The 22,521-nt window shown below is 52.2% G+C and overlaps 1 protein-coding gene across 1 annotated transcript in view; it reads right to left on the bottom strand.

The window, feature by feature from the left end:
* Sptb (spectrin beta, erythrocytic) overlaps nt 1–22,521 on the bottom strand; it is a 127,949-nt gene that overhangs the window by 10,939 nt on the left and 94,489 nt on the right. The window contains exons 16-32 of the mRNA XM_087911741.1: nt 21,501–22,257; nt 20,939–21,141; nt 20,745–20,835; nt 19,422–19,568; nt 17,696–17,959; nt 17,172–17,378; nt 16,715–16,804; nt 14,438–14,716; nt 13,671–13,801; nt 12,568–12,772; nt 11,964–12,338; nt 10,323–10,567; nt 8,841–8,979; nt 8,343–8,427; nt 7,179–7,375; nt 6,861–6,910; nt 6,300–6,375 (exon numbers count right to left, since the gene is read on the bottom strand). Coding sequence (XP_087767867.1) covers nt 6,300–6,375; nt 6,861–6,910; nt 7,179–7,375; nt 8,343–8,427; nt 8,841–8,979; nt 10,323–10,567; nt 11,964–12,338; nt 12,568–12,772; nt 13,671–13,801; nt 14,438–14,716; nt 16,715–16,804; nt 17,172–17,378; nt 17,696–17,959; nt 19,422–19,568; nt 20,745–20,835; nt 20,939–21,141; nt 21,501–22,257 — 3,541 coding nt within the window. The remainder of the gene's footprint in view (nt 1–6,299; nt 6,376–6,860; nt 6,911–7,178; nt 7,376–8,342; nt 8,428–8,840; nt 8,980–10,322; nt 10,568–11,963; nt 12,339–12,567; nt 12,773–13,670; nt 13,802–14,437; nt 14,717–16,714; nt 16,805–17,171; nt 17,379–17,695; nt 17,960–19,421; nt 19,569–20,744; nt 20,836–20,938; nt 21,142–21,500; nt 22,258–22,521) is intronic.

The following is a 22,521-nucleotide window of genomic DNA, read 5'->3' as shown; positions in this document are numbered from 1 at the left end:
CAGGCAGAGGAATCTGGCAGGAAGTGTCTAGAGAAGGAGAAGGAGGTCATGGCTCAGGGTTGCTCTGCATCCAGCACAGGACAGGCAGGTTCTGCATAGGCACTAGATGGAGGAGGTGAGCAGAGCCCCCAGCACCCTTTCTGCATTCAGCCAGCCCAGCCGGCCTTGGTTGTCAGGAAAACTCAGTTCCGCCTCACTGAGGGGTGTCTATCTTAGGACATCACCCAGAGGAGCTGAAGACAGCCTGAAGGAGAATGCCTGAGCTACCTGGAGGGAATTCTGGGTGTCGGGCTGCCATATGAAGAGGCACCACCTGTGATGGAGGCTGGTTTGGTTTGCTGATCAGCGAATCACCTGCTGGGATATCAGAGAAAGAAAGGCATTGCCTGCTGATCAAGGGGCATTATGGGAAGAAAAGGTACTCAGAAGAGCCTTGTGGGACCTCGGAGGATTAAAACCAAACCAAGGAGAGACCCCAGGTTCCTGATACAAGGGGGATAACCACCTGAGTCTTGGAATCTTGACAGAGCCTTGCAAAGCCAAGAAAGTCACACAAGCTTGACTTTTAAGCACACTGCCCCGCCGGGAAGCTTGGTCCGGTGGGGGAAGTAAACGAGGGAGTGAGGAGCTTCCTCACTGATGTTGAGAAGTGGGAAAGTGGCCAGAAAGGGTTAAATTTCTTCTGGGGACCGACTTGAAGATGAATTTCCAGGATCCACCAGCAGGTGGTGTGGGGGGCTGCACACAGACCATTAATACAACAGGCCAAAGTAGTCTGCTTCAGGAACACAGGATCTTCCCAAAGTTCTGAAGATGCTCAGTGAATTAAGATGTACCCCATAAGCAAAGACACCTCGACTGACAGTTTTCTCCCTACAGTTAATGTTGGTGAGAACCAGGGTGCAGGGATGGACCTCAGAACAGACAGCTGGACATCAGCAGGGTAACAAGTACTGGGACAGGAGCCTGGGACAAATGGAGATGGAGTCTCAGGGATGGAGCAGGCTGGTTGGTGTCTAAGTCCTTGGCAACGTCACAGTTCATACGAGGGACAATTCTTCTAAAAGATGGAGGGCTGGGGTGAGGATGACGGGACTTAAATGGCCATAGGCTAAGTGCCAGATTCTCCATGTACGTTCTCTCTTGCAAGCTTCTCAGCTTTCTCGTTTTACTGACCAGGAGAGCCAGATCTAACAATGGAAGGTGGAAGACACAGGGCTGCCTGGCTCCGAACATAAGGCTCTCTCTACTCAGTCCCAGTGTGTTTACGTGTGTATAATACTATGACTCCTGAAGAAAATATCACCTGGTGGGGTTTCCAGTCTAAGTGAGACGTGCCCAGCTTACATGTGGCCAATCTGTTAAGGTGGTATGACCACATCCAGGCTACACTGGAAGGGGCTGGAAACAGGGTTTGTGCTACGTAAGCTTCACTGCTAGGTGCCTTAGGCAACCAAATGGTACCAGGTGACAGCAGGGCAAGCAGAGCCACCTGTTCAGGATATTTGCTCTCCCCAGTGTCTGATGTCTTGGCTCCCAGGCTCTGGGGAAGAAGGGTTATCTAAACAGTTTGTAAGGGCTGTATGAAGACAGCTGATGCCAGAGAAGAAAAAGAACCAGTTTGTTGAGTTGAAAGTAGCCAAAGAAATGGAAACTTGGGTTGGGCAGGAATGGCTACCCCAGAGGAAAAAGGAGAGGTTGTGCTGGACAGGAAATGTAGGGATGGGGAAGAAAAGGCAAGCTGGGGGCAGTGAGCCAGCAGCCCCATGGATGGCAGGCCAGGAGATGGTCAGGGGCTCTCAGGAGAAGTGGGGTTTACGGAGCAGAAGAGCTCAATGCTATACCCCAGGACTCAGCGCTCTGAGATAGCTACTGTGGAGCTCAGGCAAGATGGAGGGAATGCGGCACAGGCCATAGGACAAAGCAAAGGTAGGTGGGAAGATTGTTTGCTGGCTCCTCGTGGACACAGGAAAAGGAGATCTGGTCCACTGCCTCCAGAGGAGAGCAAGGCTTCTTCAGGGGTCACCTTCACCAGGCCTTTCACCTGTGTTGACATTAGAGGAGCTGATGGCTGCTGAGTTCCTTAGCGACCTGGTCCTCAGCACTAAGGCACTAGAGTCCAGATAACCAGCCTCTCACCCACTCTGAGGCATTTCCAAATGTTAACGGGGTCTCATCCTGAGCCCACCAGTATCTGGGACACTGGGAGACATAGCTTGAAACAAGGAATTTCAGGAGACTTTGCAGCAGAGCGGCCAGGCGTCGGCATCTGGCATCGCAAAGAGAAAGCTGGGCACACCCAGCTGTGGGTAAATGTCCAGAAGGAGAGCAGGTTTCTCCAGGGAGCCAGGGCACGGTGCCAGACTGCAGGCAGACACGCCCTTGCCACGCTGACTCAGGCATCCTGGGGAGACAGAAACACGCCCAAGTTTGGGGCAAAGCTGACGTTTGTTCCAGGCTGAGACTGCCCATTTGGAACAAACAGGATTTGCATTCGCTGCAGAATGTCTGAAAAAGCCGCTGTTCGGGGGGTGGGGAGGGGCAAAGACTGGGAAAAGCTGTTCAGGCAAGAAGAAACACAGCTGCTGCTCCACACCCACAGCGCCCACCAACGTCAGAGTCTCACTGCCGGCTGCTGATTAAAGCTCCGGGCTGATGGGGAGGTTGTTCCTGGGGGCAACAGAGGCTGGGGCTAGCACCCTTTGCACAAACGTGGCCATGGACTCAGATCCTAGTGCCCCCATAGTTCCTGGGGTACTGCTCCTCTCATTTGCAAGTGCTGGCTATTTCCCCAAAGCCTCAGAGACAACGGAAGGAAGAGACAAGGATCAGAGAGATCCAGATCAGTCCATCAGCTGCGACTGTGATGCTCGGGCCCCACTCCCCAGGGAAGCTGGCTGTGCTGCCAGTCTTGGAAGGTTTCACTTAAAAGCGGTGTTTGTGAACTGTCCTCGGGAAAGATTCCTCCCTGACAGCCTGTGGAAGCTTCACTATAAGTGGTACCCACAATGCCACTCTCAGGAGTGGTCTTTGTTTCCAGGGTCTTCCTGCACTGCGCACTGGGGTCTAGTCTGGGGACCTGGAGGCAGAAGGGTATGTTGGTTCCAAGCAGGAGACTGCTTGTTGTTACAGCCCCTGAGGATCCGTGTCTTTAAAATGTCACTCACATCATCGCAGTAGCCCCGCAGGGGCAGTGCAAGAACAGCGTGTAGGAAGAGGTCTTGAGCCTGGGGAAACTCACACCCGCTTTAATACCAAGAGAGCCCACTTTCCTCCCTCCTGGAGAAAACATCTTCCCACAAACACCACTCTGGCCTGGAAGATGAAGAACACTCCGCCAGGCTCCCAGTCCTTTCCAAGGAGAAGGGAAGGTACCTAAGGCAGAGAGGGTGTCTGCCACTTGCCAGAATGTTCTCATGCATTACACTCTGGGCAGACACACGGCGAAGCTACCAGGTCCCCCAGCCCTTTCCCCAAACAGGGACAAGGGCCAATGACCTAGCCCGTGACCTCTTCTTCCCTGTCCTGGCGTCACAATATCTGGTGGGGCCTCAGAGTTAGGAGCAGATGGTGGGAAAGCCATTTCTTCCAATCCCTCCCTTGAAAGGCTGCATTGCTGACACATGGGAATGGAGGCTTTCTGCGACCCTACAAAGGGACCTTTATGAGGCAATGGACTTGGAGGGGGAGGGGAGGGCTCCAAACCCACACAATGTTCCAACAGAACCAAAGACCAGACCCCAGACATTCTGACTTCAAGTCCTGCTCCTCATGATACCTTGTCTTTGGCCTGCCTTCACACTTACCTGTGGGGAGGGCCTGGCTTTTTTTTTTTTTTTTTTTTTTTTTTTTTTTTTTTTTTTTTTAACCAGAATGAGCTCTAACATGCAGAGGCGAGGGGCAGCAGTGGCATTGCAGTGATGGTTTGGCAGCTCACTCATTGCATGTACACACACAGGAAGGGGAAGACTGGATTGGGGCCTGCAGGGTGCTGCCCTGAGAGATGCACTATCCAGACAGGGCAAGGGCGCTTGATCCACTCCCGTTCGTAACTCCAGCAGGAAGCGGCATGCATTAGTAACGGCTTTCACACGAAGCAATGTGGCATGTGTCTATACTACAGGACCCGACACCAGACTGTACAGATAGGACCAGCGGGAGAGCCATGGCACCCCAGGCCTGTTCATGAGAAGGCGCAGCAGACAGCTGAGCCTTCCTGTGATGGGCCAGAGGTTCCGTGAAGGGCAGCGAAACAGGGCGTGGGAGGAGCTCTGTGAAACTGGGTTGGGTTCTCCGCCAGTATGGGCTCCATCCTCTTTCTCATACTAAAGATGATTTGGAGTTAGCTCCTCCCCAAGCATCTTAAAGGCTCGGAAAGAGCTGCAGCAGGAAATCTGTCTCCAGGAGGCCCTGGTCTGGTGTTCATTTGATTAGCCATCTGGCTGCTTTCTGGTATAGACATGGGCTGCTTTTCCCATCTGGTGAGTAGCTGGTTCCTCAGCAAGGGCCTCCCGTAGGGGCTCACTCCTCCCCCAGAGAAACACTCAGATTTAAGCAAATTTTATTCCTCCCAACCCAGTGATATTCAGGTGTTGGATGGAGGTGGCTCGGGTGCACACGTAGTTACACTGGCACAGACGTACACGTACACGACAGACAATGGTGTCGAGATGCTCAGGTGGTCATGAAGCCCGCACACCGGGGACACCACGGCATGCAGACACACAGGGATGCAGGGCAGAAGCGCAGAAGGTGGAGGCAGGAGGCAGGGACAGCTCCAGCCCTTGTCCACAGTCCATATCAGCCCCTGGAGTTCTCTCTCCCTCTGGTGGGAGTGGGGCGAGGTGGGGATGGGGTCAGGGGAGTCGGTGCTGGGAAAAGGGAGCTGGATGACAGTTTACCACAGACAGGGTGATGGGGCCAGCAGCAGGATCTTCAGAGATAGGTCTTCCAGCAGAGCCCAACAGTGCCCTCTGCTGACCAGGATGAGCTACTACATCTCAGAGAAGGAGACCAAAGGACCTGAGGGTGTGTGTGTGAGTGTGCATGTGCACATGGGTGTGTGTGTGTGTGTACAGGGATTTTGCACAGGGAGATACATGCATCTTTCTCAGGGTAGCGTGTGTGTCTGTGTGTACAGGGATTTTGCACAGGAAGATACATGCATCTTTCTCAGGGTAGCGCGCGCACGTGTGTGTGTGTGTGTGTGTGTGTGTGTGTGTGTGTGTGTGTGTACAGGGATTTTGCATAGGGATATGGATTTTGCATATCTCTTGGGGTAGCCCATGTAGCAGAAGTTCCCACCGAGGATGCTAATCTTTCTAAATCCCATCTCAGGTCACTCATGCTAACTTGGGCTCTGGGAGGGGGACACTAAGTATCTGCTGCTCCTGTGAGCCCCAAAGCCACACGCCACAGAGATCCATGCACTAGTGTGAATCACTTATGGACTCTTGCTTTCTTCTCAGCCAGCTATTCCCCACGGCATCTTCCCAACCTGAGTCAGAGCTGCCTGGGCTTCCTGAACAGACTCCCAGGGTCCAAAAGAACCCGCTCTGGGGTAACAGCATAAGGCTGTATGTCCTGGGCCTCTGGAAGCCATTTTTCTTTAAACTGCTCAGATAAGGTTCTGGCTCACTGTTCTATAAACTGGGGTTTCCCCGAAGGGCTAAAATCTCTGGGGCTCTCCTCTGCACTTGCAGGATTCAAGTCTAATCTTGTCTCAGAACCATCCCCATAGTCAAACGCTATGACCCATAGCCATGGGGGATGGGCTCTGCCGAGAAAGAAGAAATCTTCTAGAAGGGTGGACATTCACACTTTACTGCATGGAATGCCTGTGGGTGGCTCACAGGATGAAGCAGTCTGTTGGTCCATGCGCCTCTGTACATGTATGTGCCAGCATGTATATGAAGGGGGCACCGTGTTAAGGACAGAGTTTGAAGGAAAATGGGGAGACCATGTACCGAGAGGAACTGCCTCTGTATAAAGTGTTATCCCTGTTCTGCTGGGGATGTAGCAGTCCCATAAAACTTACTAGGCTAGATAAAACCAAACTTGTAGAACCATGTTGGTGGGTTGGTGTCTGGGTTGGAAGGAGAGGACTTATTTAAGAATTAAAATCTAATACAAAAGTAGACTGATCTAAAGAAGGCTCCTTAGAGGGGCAGGATGAGGGTGGGGACTAGGCAGCCCACCCTGTCCTCGCCTTCCTTCTGCCCTGGCTGAGCCTAGAAGGGGTGGCCAGGCTCTGGCAGCAGCGACTCCCAGGAACTAGACAGGCGGGACATGAAACTGACCGGGGATGTTCGCTCAGTGGCCGCGCGGTGGACCTGGGGAGCCTCGCCAGCTGTCTCGCCTTCCTCCTCTTGAGGCCTACGGAAGACACAACCCTCTTTAGTGGCAGGTGCCTGGTTTTCTCTGGCTCTCTACCCACTGGGGAGCTCAGAGCGTGTATAGCGCATTATCCTTGGCTCTCCTTCCCAGAGGTGCTCAGCAAGGACATGCCCCAAGGTTTCATGGGAAAAGTGAAGACAAACACTTGAGAAGTGGATGAATTCCATGTGAGACAGCTTAAGGGCAGTGTCTGGGGGTTCCTAAGGAAGAGGTTGGTTTAGTAACAGCAACTGCTAGCCACCCCTTCCTTTCTGTACTGGGCTTCAGGCTTCTGGACCCAGTGCAACACAACTCTTAAGCTCCATACATTCTGCATTGTGTTGACAGGACACCCAGGAGGAGAGGTCAAACGTTTTTGTTCACATGGCAGCTGCTGGTCAGGAGCTTCCTTTCCCTCCTCCCCAGCCACCCCCTTTACAGCATGCTTGGATTCCTGTATATAGGCACACAGTGCTGATACTCACCCAGGTTCCTCTAGGGGTCTTTCTGGAATCTGGCGTTCCTTAAGCTCCAGCTAGGGGAGGAAAAGGTAAAGTGGTCAGAGCAGTCACATAGGGGAGCTACATTCTCAGATGATCTCAGTTTGGCCCTGAACCCCAACATGCCCTAATATCTGCACCCGAGTCACAGCCTTTGTCTCTGGTGTTCATGCAGCAGTACTTTCTTGTATCTGTTTACCCTCTGACACCAGCCCATGTACACGACAGCTTACTGAGAGTACCTTGTAACAGCCCATCCCAATAGCTGTGGCCTTCTCGCTCCCCCAGACGACCTCTGCTCACCGTGGTGGGCTTCTCCAGGGCAGCAAAGCGCTCTGCCCAGCTCGCTGTGGATTTCTCAAAAGCCTCGTGCCTCTTGATGAGCTTTTCCACGCTGTCCACCGTGTGTCCAAAGTCCCGACTGGCCAGATAGGGCTCCTGAGCAATCAGCCATGCCTCGGCCACAGAGGCGTCCCTCGAGAACTGGCACACTTCCAGCACTGCCAGGAGAAGCCACAAACCCACCCACAAGGCCCCAGGGTCAGTTAGCACTCAGGTATCCCTCAACTATATGGGTACTTTGCTCAGTGGTGAATTTCTATGTAAGCCATTCTATCCCCACACTAGAGGCCCACCCCATCTCTACCAATGGCTACATGGCTACATAAAAATTTACATGTATCTCCCACCCCATCTCTACCAATGGCTACATAAAAATTTACATGTATATAATTTTATTTACATAAATGTCTCTCTATATATGTCTATATATATAAATTTTTTATTTTGTATGGTGGTGCTGGGGGTCAAACTCAGGCCTACATGCATACTAAATAAATACTCTATCATTGAATTTCATCCCTAGCCCTTAGCTTTTGGGACAGGTCTCAGTGTGCAGTCTAGGCTAGCCTCAGACTCTCAGTCCTCCTGCCTCCATCCCCCCCATCCCCCGCAAAGTGTTAAGATTAATGGTGTGAGCCACCACGCACAGTCACAGTCATAGTTTTAAAGCAGCCATCGGGACCAACTCCATTGTGGCTCACATCATCTTGCTTTAGGGAGCAATCCCCTGCCTCAAATTCTTGTTCTCGTCCATCTTACACAGTCACAGACGAGCCTGCATGGGGATCAACTAGTCCTGGCTTTATCCTTGTTCATAACTTACCTGGGAGGTAAGATTTTTCTTCTCTCTCTCCTCAGCCTCTAGCTGCTGGAGGACAGAGCACCTCACCTCCATAGAACAAGACGGTCAAATACCCGGGAGAAACTAGTGATGCCTTACCCCTTTCAGCAAGCCACAGCTCAGCAGGGGAACCATCCTGGGCACAGTCAGGGCGGCAGTGGGTGACAAGAGGGGTGGGCAGGGGCCTAGAGCGTTGTACCGCCATGGAGTTTCCTCCAGGCAAGGTGTGGTACCCGCTACCTCCAGTAGGGGTCTCCGGTTCCTCAGCCCTGAGCTATACTCACACATGTGGAGCCTGTCAGAGCGGGCCTCCCACTTGTCATTCATCTCCTGCCTCCTGGACACCACCTGCTGCAATTTCTCCCGGATCTGTGGGGCGGAAAGGGGGAGAGCCCAGGCTTTAGCGATGCTCCCTACTGTCCGAGGCAGCCACAGACAGCTTCCAAGAGCAAGCTTGGTCACACAGTCCTAGATTCAAGTCTCGGCTCTGCTGTGTGTGGCTTTGGGGAAATGACTTCATCCTTCCGAGGCACCTGTGAGGTGTCTCACCTGTGAAGTGGGGTCAACAACTCGGAAGTACATGGACATGTGGGTACTGGGTAGGTACAGGCCTGCTCTCCTTCAGTGAGCATCCACCTCCCCAAGGCAGGGGACAGGCTCCTATGGCTCCAATTTCCGGCCTGAAGGCACCTCCGCTCCTTGGAAGCATCCCCTCTTCCCCGCTCTGCTCCCTGAAGCTGCTTGGCCAGCAAGAATGGTGACAGGGACAATGAGGGACTCACCTCATCTGAGGCCTGGTGTTGCCGCTGAAGCAGGGACTCCCCGAGTTCTAGGCAGGTGCTAAAGTTCTTGGCTCTGGTGTTGATCTCAGCTTTGATGCCCTGGTGATACTTCAAGAGCAGTTCCACAGAGGAGACATCCCTGGGGACAGGAGGACCAGGGCAGAGATGCAGTCGGAGAGACAAAATGGGTCACTCAGACCTGCCTCAAGGAGTCGGTCCCTATTCTTTCTTCTCTTTAGCTAGCCTGGAATTCCTCTTCTGTCTCAGTCCCAGCAGTGACACTGGCATTTTAGTGTCTTCATTGCTCAGTGGCTCAGCAAGGTGAAGAGGTACCCCAGGGAAGCCTGGGAATATGATGATGGTAAAAAGGAATAAAGTACTGAATCATGTTTACATGGATGAATCATGTTTACATGGATGAATCATGTTTCAAAGAAACAGGCGAAGGAAAGAAACCAGTCACAGGAGATAATGTACTATCTGACACCATTTATATAAAACTTAGAGAACAGGTCAACCTAGAGAGACAGAAAGTAGAAAAGCAGCTGCCCCAGGGGCCAGAGTCAGGGAGCACAATGACTGACTATGCATGGGAGTGGTTTTGTGTGCGCACATATACACGTGTGTGCACGTGCATGCGTACGATCGTGTATGTGTGTGTGTGTGTGTACATGCATGTGTATGGTGATGATGAAATATATTAACTTAGACTGGGGGCAATGATCGCATAATTGGGAATATATGAACACCACAGGATAATACACTGTCAAGGATGGCATATGAATTATATCTCTGAAAATGTTAATGTGTATGGTGGAGGGGGACAGAGGGACAGAGAGAGGTCTCCAATACTTGCTGAGGTAGAGGTCCAGCCCCACTGGTTTTCAACTGCCCGTGAGTCTGACCTGGCCTCGTATGGACAGTCAACTTTATATTGAGTTTTAGGGGTGTGACCATGACATCCCAGTGCTGAGGAAGAATGATCTTGAGCCTGTCCAGCTCTGCCTATATGAGTCACCTGTTTTCACTGATAGTGGTCATGGTCCCCTTGGAGAATCTATATGACCTTTTACTTTGAAAAGGTCAGTCCTCCCAGTAGACGATAAACCACTGTGCTTCCATCCGAACCCAATCAGGTCTCTGGTACCCCTCAGGAACTTCCATTCACGGGGACCATCCCTTGGGGGAGGAGCCTTGACTCTCTTAGGATGTCCTAGAGCCAATGGTTCTCAACCTGTGGGTCACAACCCACCGGGGGGGGGGGGTCAAATGACCTTTTCACAGGGGTTGACTATGGCCATCGGAAAACACAGATACTTACATTATGATTCATAACAGTAGCAAAATTACAGTAATGAAATAGCAACAAAAATAATGCTATGGTCAGGGCCACCACGGCATGAGGAACTGTATTAAAGGGTCGCAGCGTCAGGGAGGTTGAGAACCATGGTACTTGAGCATCCCTGAGGACACACCCCTCACCTGGGTCTCTCCTGGGTCTCGATCTGCCGGATGATGCTCTCCATCCAGGAGAGGAGGTCGCGAACCATGCTGAAGAAGCGGAACTTGTCTGCTGTGTCCACCAGCTGAGCCCGGCGCCCGGCGCAGGCATCAAGTAGTGCCTGCCAGGCTGCGGACACCTCCTGCTCCTTGCTCTGGATGGCATCTGCATTCTCCCCTGCATATGCTGTCTGCAGTCGGGTGGCCACATCCTGGAACTGCTGCACCTGTGTGTTATTGGAAGTGCAACCGTCTCCGTCAGAGTCCTCCTCAGGGTGCTACTGGAAAGCAGGATGCTACAGGATAGGGGGTCCTCTGTTCTAGCACCTCTGCCTGCCCAGGGCATGTGCTGGTCTCTGGCCCAGGATTTGAGACTAGGAGGGTCTGTCTCAATTTCTCTTGGCCTCCTCAGCAATGCAACAATGAGAGTAACTACTGAGCAAGCACGGTCCTAGAAATGTAATTAGCTCCCCTCCTCTTTATGGCAACCCATCCAGAGGTACTACTACATCCCTGCTTCTGTGATGCGGGAACCAAGGCACAGGGATGCTAAGAGGGCAACTCCAGGTTCCTCCCACTAATCACAGGGACAGCTGGGACGGGACCTGTACACTCGGGTCCCTGGTTCTTATTCACCTCCCATACTCCCTCTTCAAAGATAGGCCTACCCAAAATCCTTCGACTGGGGACCACTCAGGGACAGTGAAGCCTCTCTCCTCAATCCTCAGTGCAGCTATACCTGTCTCAGTAGCTCTGATGCCCCAGATACAACAGTTACATACCAGACCTCACCTTCAGCAGGAGGACAAATCCCTAAGATAAACCAGGTGTCCAGCTTTCTCGGTGCTCCCTCCCTGAACCCCGCAGAGCCAGCTTAAGACTATACAGCAGTCCAACTCTCCCTACTCCACTGGAAGCCTGGGGAGCTGACAGCTGGAGTCCCTCATTTAATCTACTCAGTCAAGCTCAGAGAAATCTAGAGAGTCTACAGAGGTTCCTCAGGGTTTGCTCCAGCGATCAGAGAGTGGATTTAGGCAGAACCTTTTTTCTTTTTTTCATTATTCGAGATAGATTTTCTCTGTAACTTTGGAGCCTGTCCTGGAACTCACTCAAGAGACAAGGCTGTTCTTGAACTCACAGATATCCACCTGTCTCTACCTCCCAGCTGCTAGGATTAAAGGCGTGCGCCACCACCACCTGACGATTCAGGCAGATCTTAGGGACTCTAGAACCCCATGAAAGGCAGCCCTATCTGAAAGTTAACTAAACGTGAAGGGTCTTGAGCCAGGGCACTAGGGCCTGCCTTCTGGCTCCACTTGGTATCCTTTATTTTCCAGGCAACAGTGACCCTCTCTACGCTTTGTCTTAGTCTGCAAACACAACGCGAGTGCCTCCTCAGAGGTGGCTGTGGAGATCCAGCAACTGCGCACATCACTTAAAATCATACCTAGTACTGACGGGTACTGCTGTTTTCGCTAGTAAACAGTACACAGCCAGAAGACCACAGCTTGCAGCACTACTCCTGAAGCTAATAAATTCCCGAGAGCTGCTGGGTTGTCCAAGGAAGAGAAACCAGGAGAAGGTGGTTGAAATGCCCACAGGTAGGAAGTGGGGGGAAGGTACCTGCACACCCAGGAGGTGGAGCTCCCGCTCGAAGGCGGTGTGGACCCGGTGGAAAGACTCGGCCGTGCTGGCGTCCAGCCCCACATCCTCCGGCAGCTCTCTGTGCTTCTCATCTATAAGGCCCAGGATCTCAGTGCCTGTGTAGAAGTAGCGGTGCCGGTCGTAGGAGGCAGCCAGCAGCTGCATGCGGGTGTCAATGAGCTCCAGCAGGTCGGCCCACATGTCGTTCAGCCCATCCTTCCACTCGGCAATGGTGGCTGCCTCGCTGTGGCCCGCGTCGATGAGCCGCTCGATGATAGCATTCACGTTGTCTACCCGCTCCTGCCCAATCGCCCCGGTCTCCCGGGCGAAGTCTCGGAACTTGTCACGGAGCATCTGAACGCGGGGTAGACAGAATGTGGTTAGCTGAGCGCAAGGGCACGTGGCGGTCACTTTGTCAGGTTGCCACTGTGGCCACCTGGAGTTGGCTGTCATGCTCTCCAGGGTCGACTGTCTTTCAGTTACCCCCCAGTGGCATGACCACATCTCTGCAGTTTCTTCCACTTGGCAGGGGAGTGGGACATGTTAGAGGAAGGCAAAGAAAGTAAGAGCTGTTGGTACTCACGGTCACGTGGTCAAAGTCTTGCCCCATTTCCTGGGATGAGGCCACCATCTCTTTCTCTGTAATCCACTGCTCCAGGTCGTCAGCCTCTCTCTTCAGCTGGAACAGGTGGTACATGTTCTCCAGCTTCCGCCTGCGCTCCTCAGCCATGTCCTTCAGCCCCGCGTACTGTTTATCTACTTGTCCCTGAAGCCTGATGATCTGTTCCCTGGGAGCCAAACCAAGAAATGCTTTAAAGAAGGTAACCAAGACCTGAAGCATGGCCTGGGGGAGCCTTCTTGCCTAGCAGGTTGTGAGATCACAGGCTCCATCCTCAGTACAATGAAACAAAATACAATAGAAGAACCCAGAGTAGTGGGCTTAGAGGTGACAACCTACTCTTCTCCAGACCCCAGAAATTACAACCATTTTTCCAGGAAAAGAACTGGAGAGAAAAGGAAGCCCTCAACCCCCTGCCCTCAGGAGATAGCAGGATTGTTTTGAAATTCTGTTCACAGTGCCCTCCCCCTCCCCGCCTCTCTCTCTCTCTCTCTCTCTCTCTCTCTCTCTCTCTCTCTCTCTCTCTCTCTCTCTGTGTAACAGATTCAAGTACAAAGCATGGACCATGGATGGAGCTTCAGCAGGAGTGATTCCAATTAGCTCTTCAGAAAAGGGCAGAACCAGAGATTCACTTCTTGGGGTTCCCTGGGAGATATGTGGGGTGACTACCAAGGAAACACAGTGCATGTTGGGAGGTGTGCCCTAATGGTAGCTGAGGAGAGGGTCATGGCTGAAGCAGCCTGTGGCCAGTAGTTAGTTACCTTACTCCTACCTAAGGATTTGCTGCAAGACCTTCAGGCCTCTTAGGACAGGCTAACTCTTCAAAAGAGTGGTGCTCCCAGTTCACCAGGGGCACTCTGACTCTGACCTTTCTATAAATGCAGTCTCGGGGGCCTACCTTGTATGACTTCTGTGCACAACCCAAAGAATAAAATGAAATAGAGACAACCAGTAGTTCAGAAACCTCTAGTTCTGCTGAAACCGGTCCTATTTCTCCCCCCTTAGACCTGAAGGGACCCTGGTTTGATTCCCACACCCGGCCGGACCAGCCCAGGAGGCACACATACCCCTCAGGGTGGCCTGCAGACAGCAGGTTCTGGGCGCGGCCAGCCAGATGCTTGATATTCCGCCCATACTCCTCCACGGTGCGCTGCTGCCGCAGGTGCCGCTTGAGCATGACGATGGCGCCCTCTTCATCCTGCCAGGCAGCAGTGGTCAGCACCAGAGCGCTGCCCCACCTGACTCCGTCCTTTGGAAAGCTAAGGCCGAGCTCTGGGAAGCCCAGCTGAGAGGAAAACCTCCATACCTTCCCTTCCTGTTCCTGTGACTCCTAGGAGGGCTGTTCTCGGCTCCTCTCTCAACTCCTTAGAGTCTTGTTTGGTATCTGCCCTGCCTTTCAAGCCCAACTCCAATAATCTGTCCCTGGGAAAACATCCTAGGTCCTGGAAAGCTGGCTCAGAGGAGGAAACCTATTCCTCTGAGTCTCCCAAAATGACAATGGCTTCTCTGGGGAAATAACTGGGTTGTTACAGTCTTGAGAGACCCCTTTATATCCTTTGTCACCCAGTCTGGTAGCATGGCTACAATATACTATGAAGAGCCCTTGGGTGGAACACCTACTGGCGGCAAGTGACAGACCTGTAGGATGTTCTTAATGAGGTGGGATGCCCTAAGGGATATCACAGGACAGCAGGAGTCTGTAGGTTCCCTACACACCTGTAACTTGTGTTTTCTTCTCATACACCTGGACTGGCAGGCTCCCCAAGTGCCTGCCCACCCCAGCTCTGCCTACCGCTCAGCACTCTGGCTGGCAGATTCTGCCATCCCAGCATACCTTAGGGGGCTCGTCAGAGAACACATAGAGCTCCTGCTCGCCGATCCAGGCTTCCGCCTCGCCAGCATCCAGGTAGTACTGCTGTGCCTCGTGGGCATCCCGCAGGCGCTGCAGCCGGCCAGCTGCCGCCTCCCGCAGTGTGTCCCACGAGCCCTGCAGATGCCCCAGGCGCTCCTCGACGTCTTGGCAGTCGATCTCTGCTGCCTTCACCAGCTGCTGCCCTCGTTGTAGCACGTCCTCCACCCGTGGGGCATGGCCCAGAATCTCATTCTGCAGGGTCTGCGACCAGAGGAAGGACTCAGAGGCAGAGCCTTCTCCCCAGAGGAGGAGGCCAAGTCTACTGACAGCGGGAGACCCCTCCCTCTCCCTCCTACCAGAGCAGAGCAAATGATAGCCTTAACACTGTTCCTGAGAAGCTGCAGTGAAGACAGGGCTGAGACTAAAGCACAAATCTTGCTGATTCCACAATCTTTGTGTTTTGGAAAAAAAAATCTAAAAGAGATTTTCATTTATTTATTTTTTACTTGTGTGTTTGTATGTGTCTGGGTGTATGCCACATGTGTACAGATACCCATGAAGGCCAGAAGAGGGCACTGGATTCCCTTGAATGGGAAATACAAATAGTTGTGAGCTGTCTGATGGAGGTGCTGGGAACTGAACTCAGGTTCTTTAGGAGGGCAGTAAGTGCTCTTAACCACCAGTCACCTCTCCCTTCAGTCCACCCTCCCCCAACCCTAGCCCCACACTTTTTGTGAAGGGTCTTCTGTAGCCCTGGACTGGTCTTGAAAGCATGATCCTTCTGCCTCCACCATGCTCAGAAACTGGGGTTACAGGTATTCACCACATGCTCGGTGTATGTGGAGCTGACTCATGGCTTTGCACATGCTAGGCGAAGTTCTACCATCTATGCTGCATCCCCAGGCTAAGCCTTGCTCTGGATCACTCCCTATAGTTACATCCTCAGGCTAAACCATGCTCTGGACCACTCCTTATAGCCGCATCCTCAGGCTAACCAGTGCTCTGAATCACTCCCTATAGCTGCATCTGCAGGCTAAACTTTGCTCTTGACCACCCCCTATCTGCATCCCGGAGCTAGATTCCAGGTCTCTGTGCTGGGGGAAAGGAGAACAACTTCAAACTGGCCAAGTGCTGGTGTTAGCTTTTTTTTTGGGGGGGGGGGTCCCAGGTGAAAGAAGAAGCTGATGGTCACCCCTCGGGGAAAGCTTTGGTTTTTATTTCTCTCCATTTCTATAGCTCAAATCTGAACTGTGTATTATTATTTCTTGTCTGAGCCCAAATGGCCCTTTCCTTGCTGTCCGGTAACTGGGTTACTGTTTTCTTCAGGAGGCCCTGATACTTGATCCCCTCTCTGGATCCTAGAGGCCCTGGCTAGCTGTAGCTTCTGTGTATACTTCTAGGTTCCTTAGACCTTTTTCCTCCCTCTTGACAATCTCCTCAAACCCTTTAAAATCATCTAAAGGAGGAGCCCTGAGGACAGATCACCAACTTCCATGCTTAAACATACACAAATAAACAATGCGCACAAGGAGTATGACTGGAGCGTGTATCGTACTTTACACTCAGTGTCTTGCTTCCTAGTTATAGGTCTGGGGCTAACCCCAGCCCAGGCAAGAAGCCACTGTGATCCCACACAGATGGCTTTCTTAGGATTTAGGCTCCCTCTGCAGCCCCGACGGGAAGGGTTTAGTGCCTGCCTATAATTCAGGATTTCAGCTGGAAGTACCTAATCTGTTCTAAGAGAGTGAATCAGTAGATGCTCGCTTCTGGGACTCAAGAGTCGAAATTCAGTGGCTCAAGAGGTTGAGCCTCACAGGGATGGTCACGTGTCCAGAAGAACTGGGTCTATATACTCTAAGGATACTACATATGCCAAGTTTAGCCCCAGGAGGGGGCTAGGCAGTGCTTCAGTGCTGGTGGCATCCTCTTGGGAGGCTACCCAAAATAGGACGATGGCAGCACATTGATCCCACCCTCCGCAAGCCAGGCACTCATTTGAGCCTAATAGAGTCTGGTGGTTCCAAATTCCCAAGTAACATGATGCTTCCTTCCTCTGTGATGCTCCCAGAATCCACTCTGCAGCCACTTTAAGCATTGCCCTTTCTGCATTGCAACTTCCCATGAAGTTAGGGGACTGAAAGCAACCATCAGGAGCAATAATCTGCTGTCACCAGCCTTCTGCACAGCAGAGCTAGGCTGACCCCCTGGGGGCCAGGCTGGAACAAGCAGGGACGGATGCACTGGTGAGGTGAGACTCACCTGGTTCTTCTTCATGAACAGCTGCACAGTTTGCAGATTAGTGCCATAGTCAGCGGACTGAGCCAGTGGCAGCCTCTCTTCCACCCAGAGCTGCAGAGACCAGAAGGCAGGAAGACAGCTGAGATAATATTACCAGACAGCTTTCCCTTTCCCGAACACCCACAAAGAGCCAGACAAGGCGCTGCCTGGCTCTTCCCAACACCCCCATTTTGAAGACAGATGTTTCAAACTAGGTTTCCAAATAACCTGCTCCCTTTCCCAAAGTGGGATCTTGACTGGTCAGTACTAACAATGACTTGTAAGTCATTCAAAAAGTACCTGTCCTGATTTTTCTATTTAGTGCAATCTCCAAAGCAACCCTACAAGGTAAGGGGCAAGATTGCTCTGGGCAACACCAGCTAGCCCCGTGGCAGCTGGCACCTCAGCTCTGGGGGGAGAGAGGCTGCAGTCCACGTACCGTCTCATCCTCCAAGTCCCGGCTGATCTGTAGCTTGGCTTTGGATAATTCCAGCTGCTTCTTCCTCCTTCCCAGAGGTTCTAGGAGATCTAGGAACCGCTTCTCGATGCTCATGTCTGTGTCTCCTGCCTCTGCTCCCAGCGAGGGTGCCTCGGCAAAAAGATCCTCCAGCTCCTCCTTCCGCAAGTTCACTTGGTCCTCCACTCTCTGGGACACGGGGACCAGTGTCAGTACTGTCTGTGACACCTGGACAGGGGCTGTCCCTTCACCCACCCATCCTTGAAGGCCCTTTTAAAGTGCAGCCTCCTCCAAGCAGTTTCCATGGCTGCCTCCCCCTTCTATTTCACATGCATCTTTTTACTAAATTCCTGCCCTATCCATTGCAAAAGGGTAGGAGCCGGCTTCCGAATCAGGAGGCATTTTTGCAGAATTCCCACAGAAGGAGCGCTTACTTTAAGGCTTCAGGTTGGCTCCCTAAGATCCCTTCTACTCCAACACTCTGAGTCTACCGCCTCTTCACATGCCTTCAACTTAGCCAGCATCCGGTTGACAGTGGTCAGATCCTTGCCCAAGTCGTCTGATCGTAGCTGGTCCTCCATGGCGCCGATCCATTTGTTAAGGTCTGCATGGGTCTGCAAGCGCAGGTCGGAGCTCCGGGCAGCCGAGAGTTGTTCAGTCTTCGCCTTCGTGGTCGTCTGCAGCTCATCCCAGAGCTTGTGCAGGGCATCCAGCCTTTCTGACACCACATCCTTGAACTGGGGCTTCTCTTCCATCAGCTGCCTTCCTTCCTGTGGGGGAAGGAGGAGAGCTCACTCTTAGTTTCAGTGGCCTTTGAGGGGCCTCACTCCAGGTGGTTGCAAGAGAAATCCTGAAGGGAGGTTGATAAGGCCAGGAATTGACACAGACCTTGGGTGAGGCGCCACCCAAACACCCTTTGACTCTGCAAGAGGGTGTGGGACAGGGAGAGCAGTGTTTCGGCAAAGGACTCAGAAGGATCCCAGTAAAGGGGACTGATACTCAAAGAAAAATTCAAGATTCATTTAGGAGGCAAGCCTGCTAACACTCGAGCGCCCGGAAGGCTGAGGCAGGAGGATAGTGAGCTGAAGGCCAGCCTGATGTACAAAATGAACTAAAGTCTAACTCTGGCAACTTAGTGAGACCCTGTCTCAAAACAACAACAACAACAACAAAACAGCAATGGGGGGGAGAGAATCTAGCTGTATGGTAGAGGTTTAATTCCTGGTTATCCCTCCCCTAGGAAAGAAAAGTAAAGAAAAGAAAAAAGAAAAGAAGAATATCAAAATCCATCCAGGAGTCAGGTATAGCGGTACACAGCAGTAATCTGTCAACTTAGGCTGAAGCGGGGAAGGTCATGAGTTCAAGGCTATCCTGGGCTACAGAGCAAACCCTTGTCTCATAAAACAATAATAATAATGAATAAACTAACAAATAAATCAGATCCAGGTAGCCATAGCATGGGAACCCCTTACAAGTTCCAGAAGTAGTGTTTTTGCCTCAGGAATAAGTTGGTCATTGGGGCTGCCTGACCGTGTTTCCCTGTATAAATGTCTGGGGTTTGGGTGTGGAGAGTAGAATAGAACTTGGCTCTAGGCAAATATTCTATCAATAGTGGTCAATATTATCAATGACCTCACAATTGCCAAACACTATCTTAAGTGCTGTATCTGTCTGCAAGCACGCAACGCCCACAGCTCAGTTGTTAAGAGTTATTGTCCCCATTTCAGAGAGGAGAGCTAGGGGCAGAGAGGAGAAGCCAGTCTGGCTCCCGAGGCTGTGCCCTAACCACTTGGCTTCACGCAGACACTGGGCCTATTTCTTCCTAGACAGCCACAGCAGGGAGAGCAAAGGGCCATTCCCAGGTGTAAGTCCTGCCACACTCTGGCCTGTGCCACTGGAAAGCCCAATACAGAGAGGCCCTGTGCTTTCATCTGCAAGAGCAGTGAATAGCTGCTTCCTGGTGGTTTTGCCCATCCAAACAACAGGGAACACAGTGCTGGAAGGCTAGCAGAAATGACTGCCCCCTGGTTACTGGCTACTGAACCCTAATTGTTCTCACCGGGTTTAACGAGTCTAGCTACAGCAGGAACACTAAAGTTTTCATTACTGTTTAGAGGAGGTTGTTTTATTTTCACTGCCTAGTTCTACACAGTACAGCAAGCTTCGGGACTGTCTGTGTCATGAATGAGGCCCCAGTCGCCGGAGCACATCTGAGCTCATTCCTCTACTTACTGCATCAATGTTCTCAAGCCACCCTTGATGCGAAGCCAGTTCTGCCACAAATGCCTGGTGCTTCATCCATTTGTTGTGAAGGTTGCGTGCTTCGTCATAGGAGACATCAGGCGATGTCAGCAGCTTGTCATTGATCCAGAGAGTAAGCTGTGGGCAAAAACGGTGAGCCCTATGTTTTCTGAGTGTGCCGCTTTGGCAAGGCAGGATCGTGAGTCTCCTACCGCTTGCTGCAGGGTCTCCCACGGCTTGCTGCAGGGTCTCCCACGGCTTGCTGCAGGGTCTCCCACGGCTAGCTGCAGGGTCTCCCACGGCTAGCTGCAGGGTCTCCCACGGCTTGCTGCAGGGTCTCCCACCACTTGCTGCAGGGTCTCCCACCGCTAGCTGCAGGGTCTCCCACTGCTAGCTGCAGGGTCTCCCACCGCTTGCTGCAGATGGAGGTCAAGGGGATACCCATGTCTTCCTCACTAGAGTGTATGGTTGTGAGACAGTTTGCTTTTTCCATAGTTCCAGGCCCTAGGACAAGGCCTGAGATACTGCAACAACTCAGCATATTCTTACTAGATAGATAGGTGGATACATCCATCCTGACAGTGGGTGATAAATAATTAATAACCACCAAGAAGATATTACATCAGGAAGAGGTTAACAGCAACGACAATTAATAAGGGGAAGGGAAAATTGTGTGTGCAGTATTTTCAAGATGGCTTGTACCAAGGTCAAAGGTAAATGGAAATAAAGTTATATGGATTGAGAGGAAGTCCTAAGATGAGAGCAAGTAGGGTGCCAAAGACAGACTCATTGCATGTGGGGAGTTCCATCAGTAGACTTTCTCCTTAAGGTTCTTATCAATCTGCCCTCGGCGGGGGGCAACAATCTGTTTGTCCCCGGGGCCCAGAAGTGGTCCATAATTTAAGGACCCAGGACAAAATGAAGATGCTCGAAAGTATTAACAGATGTCAAGTCAGCATCACCAGGGCATTATGATAGGGTCCTTTGGGGGATGCTGTGTGGACGAAAACATGGATCAGACATCTTTGCACGTAGCCCTATCTAGACCCTAGGTAGTTCCAACCCAGAATGTTCTCAGACCACTCTTGGAGAACCTGGTCCTAGATCGGGTAAATAGAAGGGTGACTTCAGACTTGGGGGTTGAGGGCAGAGAAGAACTGTGGAATGGAAGGCTTCAAGGAATGTCAAGCTGAGTACCCCGAGTCCCCAGCTCATGAGATGTCACTAGTCCTGGGTGAGACAGGAATCCTATGGCCTCGTTCTTCTGAGCCCTTCAGACTGAAATCAAAGAGGCACCCCAACTGTTGGCCTCACCTCCTTGCAGTTCTGGAGGAAGTTCTGTAACTCCAGGTTGTCTTTTAGGAGAACCGTAACCTCCTGGGCCTTCTCATTGTTCTTCTTGTGCCTGGGAAGCCAAGGGAAGTCACACTAGCACCAAGTCTGGCGTCCTTGCCTGGCACCCCAACCCCAGGAGCTCCGGACCTCGTGGTCCTCAGGGTTAGGAGTACCTGTCTTCAATCAGCTGCACCTTCTCTTTGATCTTGTCCGCATACAGGTTGCCCTCAGCCACCAGCTTGTTTCCAGAGTCCACAGGACTCAAGACCTTATGGCGGTTGTTTTCCATAGACCCTAAGAAGTCTTCAAACTTTCGGATCCCAGCCTCCGCTGCTGCCAGGGAATCTGGGGGCTCTAAATGAGCCAGGGTGTATTCCTGTTAAAGCAAGGTTTCCAGAGGAGGCCTGAGGATGGGCTAAGCAAGAGCACCACAGGCGGCTTGGGCAGGCTGCAGTGCACCCTGAGAGCAGGGCAAATAGAGTGTTCTACCCCCCAAGCGTGGCCTCCCACTCCCACCCGAGGCGGGGCGCATGGGCAGTAGTGAAGGCAGGGCGAGGTTCACTTCTCTAGCTTCAGAATGACCTCAAAACAAGACAGCTTGGGATATACGACCAGAAAGTGACAGGAAGAGGAAGGAACAGAGAGGATTTCCTTTAACTGGTGACCATGAAGGCTTCACCACTAGTAAGTCTCCTGAGGGACTCCTGTGCCCAAGCCCTGTATGCTTCTCCCTACCTGGTTGCTGAGGATGGCTTCAGCCTGCTTGGCATCTTTCTGGAACTCTTGGAAGCCCAGGCACTGGGTAAGGGAGTGCCCTCGGCTCTCCCACATCCGGCGCAGAGCATCCCAGCCGGTATCTAGGCCCTCTAGCCGCTGACCCAGAAGCTGGTACTCTGGGTCCCTCTGGCCTTCGATCACCTTCTCCCCCGAAGCCTTGACCTGGTGGTAATTGTCTTTATGCGCATCAATCTCTTCCTTAATGGCTGCATGCTGCTGTAGGAGCTGCTCAACCTCCGGGAGTGATTCAGGCATGTCCTCAGAGGCCACTGCCTTTTGGGCCATCGACAGCCAGGCCTGGAAGTCATCCAACTCCTGCAGGAAAGCCTGCAGCTTGCTGGCCTCACCTAAGGAGAGCTCCTGATCTTGCAAGGCATCTTGCAGGCCCTTCCACAGCTTCTCAACACCTGCTTGCCGCTGGCCAATGTCCTCTTTCTGTTCAGGGTGTGACTCCATCAAATGCTGTGACTCACGCTGCAGCGCACTCACACGGTCCTGGATGGCCAGCTTATCCCGCTCCAGCCCTGACAACTTCCGTTGGATGGAAATGACCCCCACCAGGTCCTGCCCCAGGTCCTTGATAGACTCCACAACTTTCGTCTTGTCCACGATCCACTTGCTGGTCTCCTCACAATCCACACAGTAGTTGTTCACTCGAAGAGCCGAGTCCACAGCCTCTCTCTGCTCCGACACCACTGCCTGGAAGTCCTGCCATCTGCCAAAGGAGACAAAGGCCAAGGGGACCCAGATACCATGCTGCCTTTAACTCTTCCCACAAAAGCCCCTTTCCCACATTTCTCACGAGCCTTCCCCGCAGGCCTCCTGTTACCTGCCATCCCCCAAAACGTATCTACCTAATTGTGGGTAAACAAAAATAACTTGTCTAATTTTACTCAAGATGTATTGATGAATCTCTGTCAGCCAATGATCTTTAAGAGGTGGGACCAGGTTAGGGCGTGACCTGTTGGGTACCCAGAAA

The sequence above is a fragment of the Myodes glareolus genome, chromosome 11 (assembly GCF_982192425.1).
Source record: "Myodes glareolus chromosome 11, mMyoGla1.1, whole genome shotgun sequence".
Classification (NCBI taxonomy): domain Eukaryota; kingdom Metazoa; phylum Chordata; class Mammalia; order Rodentia; family Cricetidae; genus Myodes; species Myodes glareolus.
Note: the sequence above shows the minus strand (reverse complement) of the source record. Positions and strands in the feature narration are given on the sequence as shown.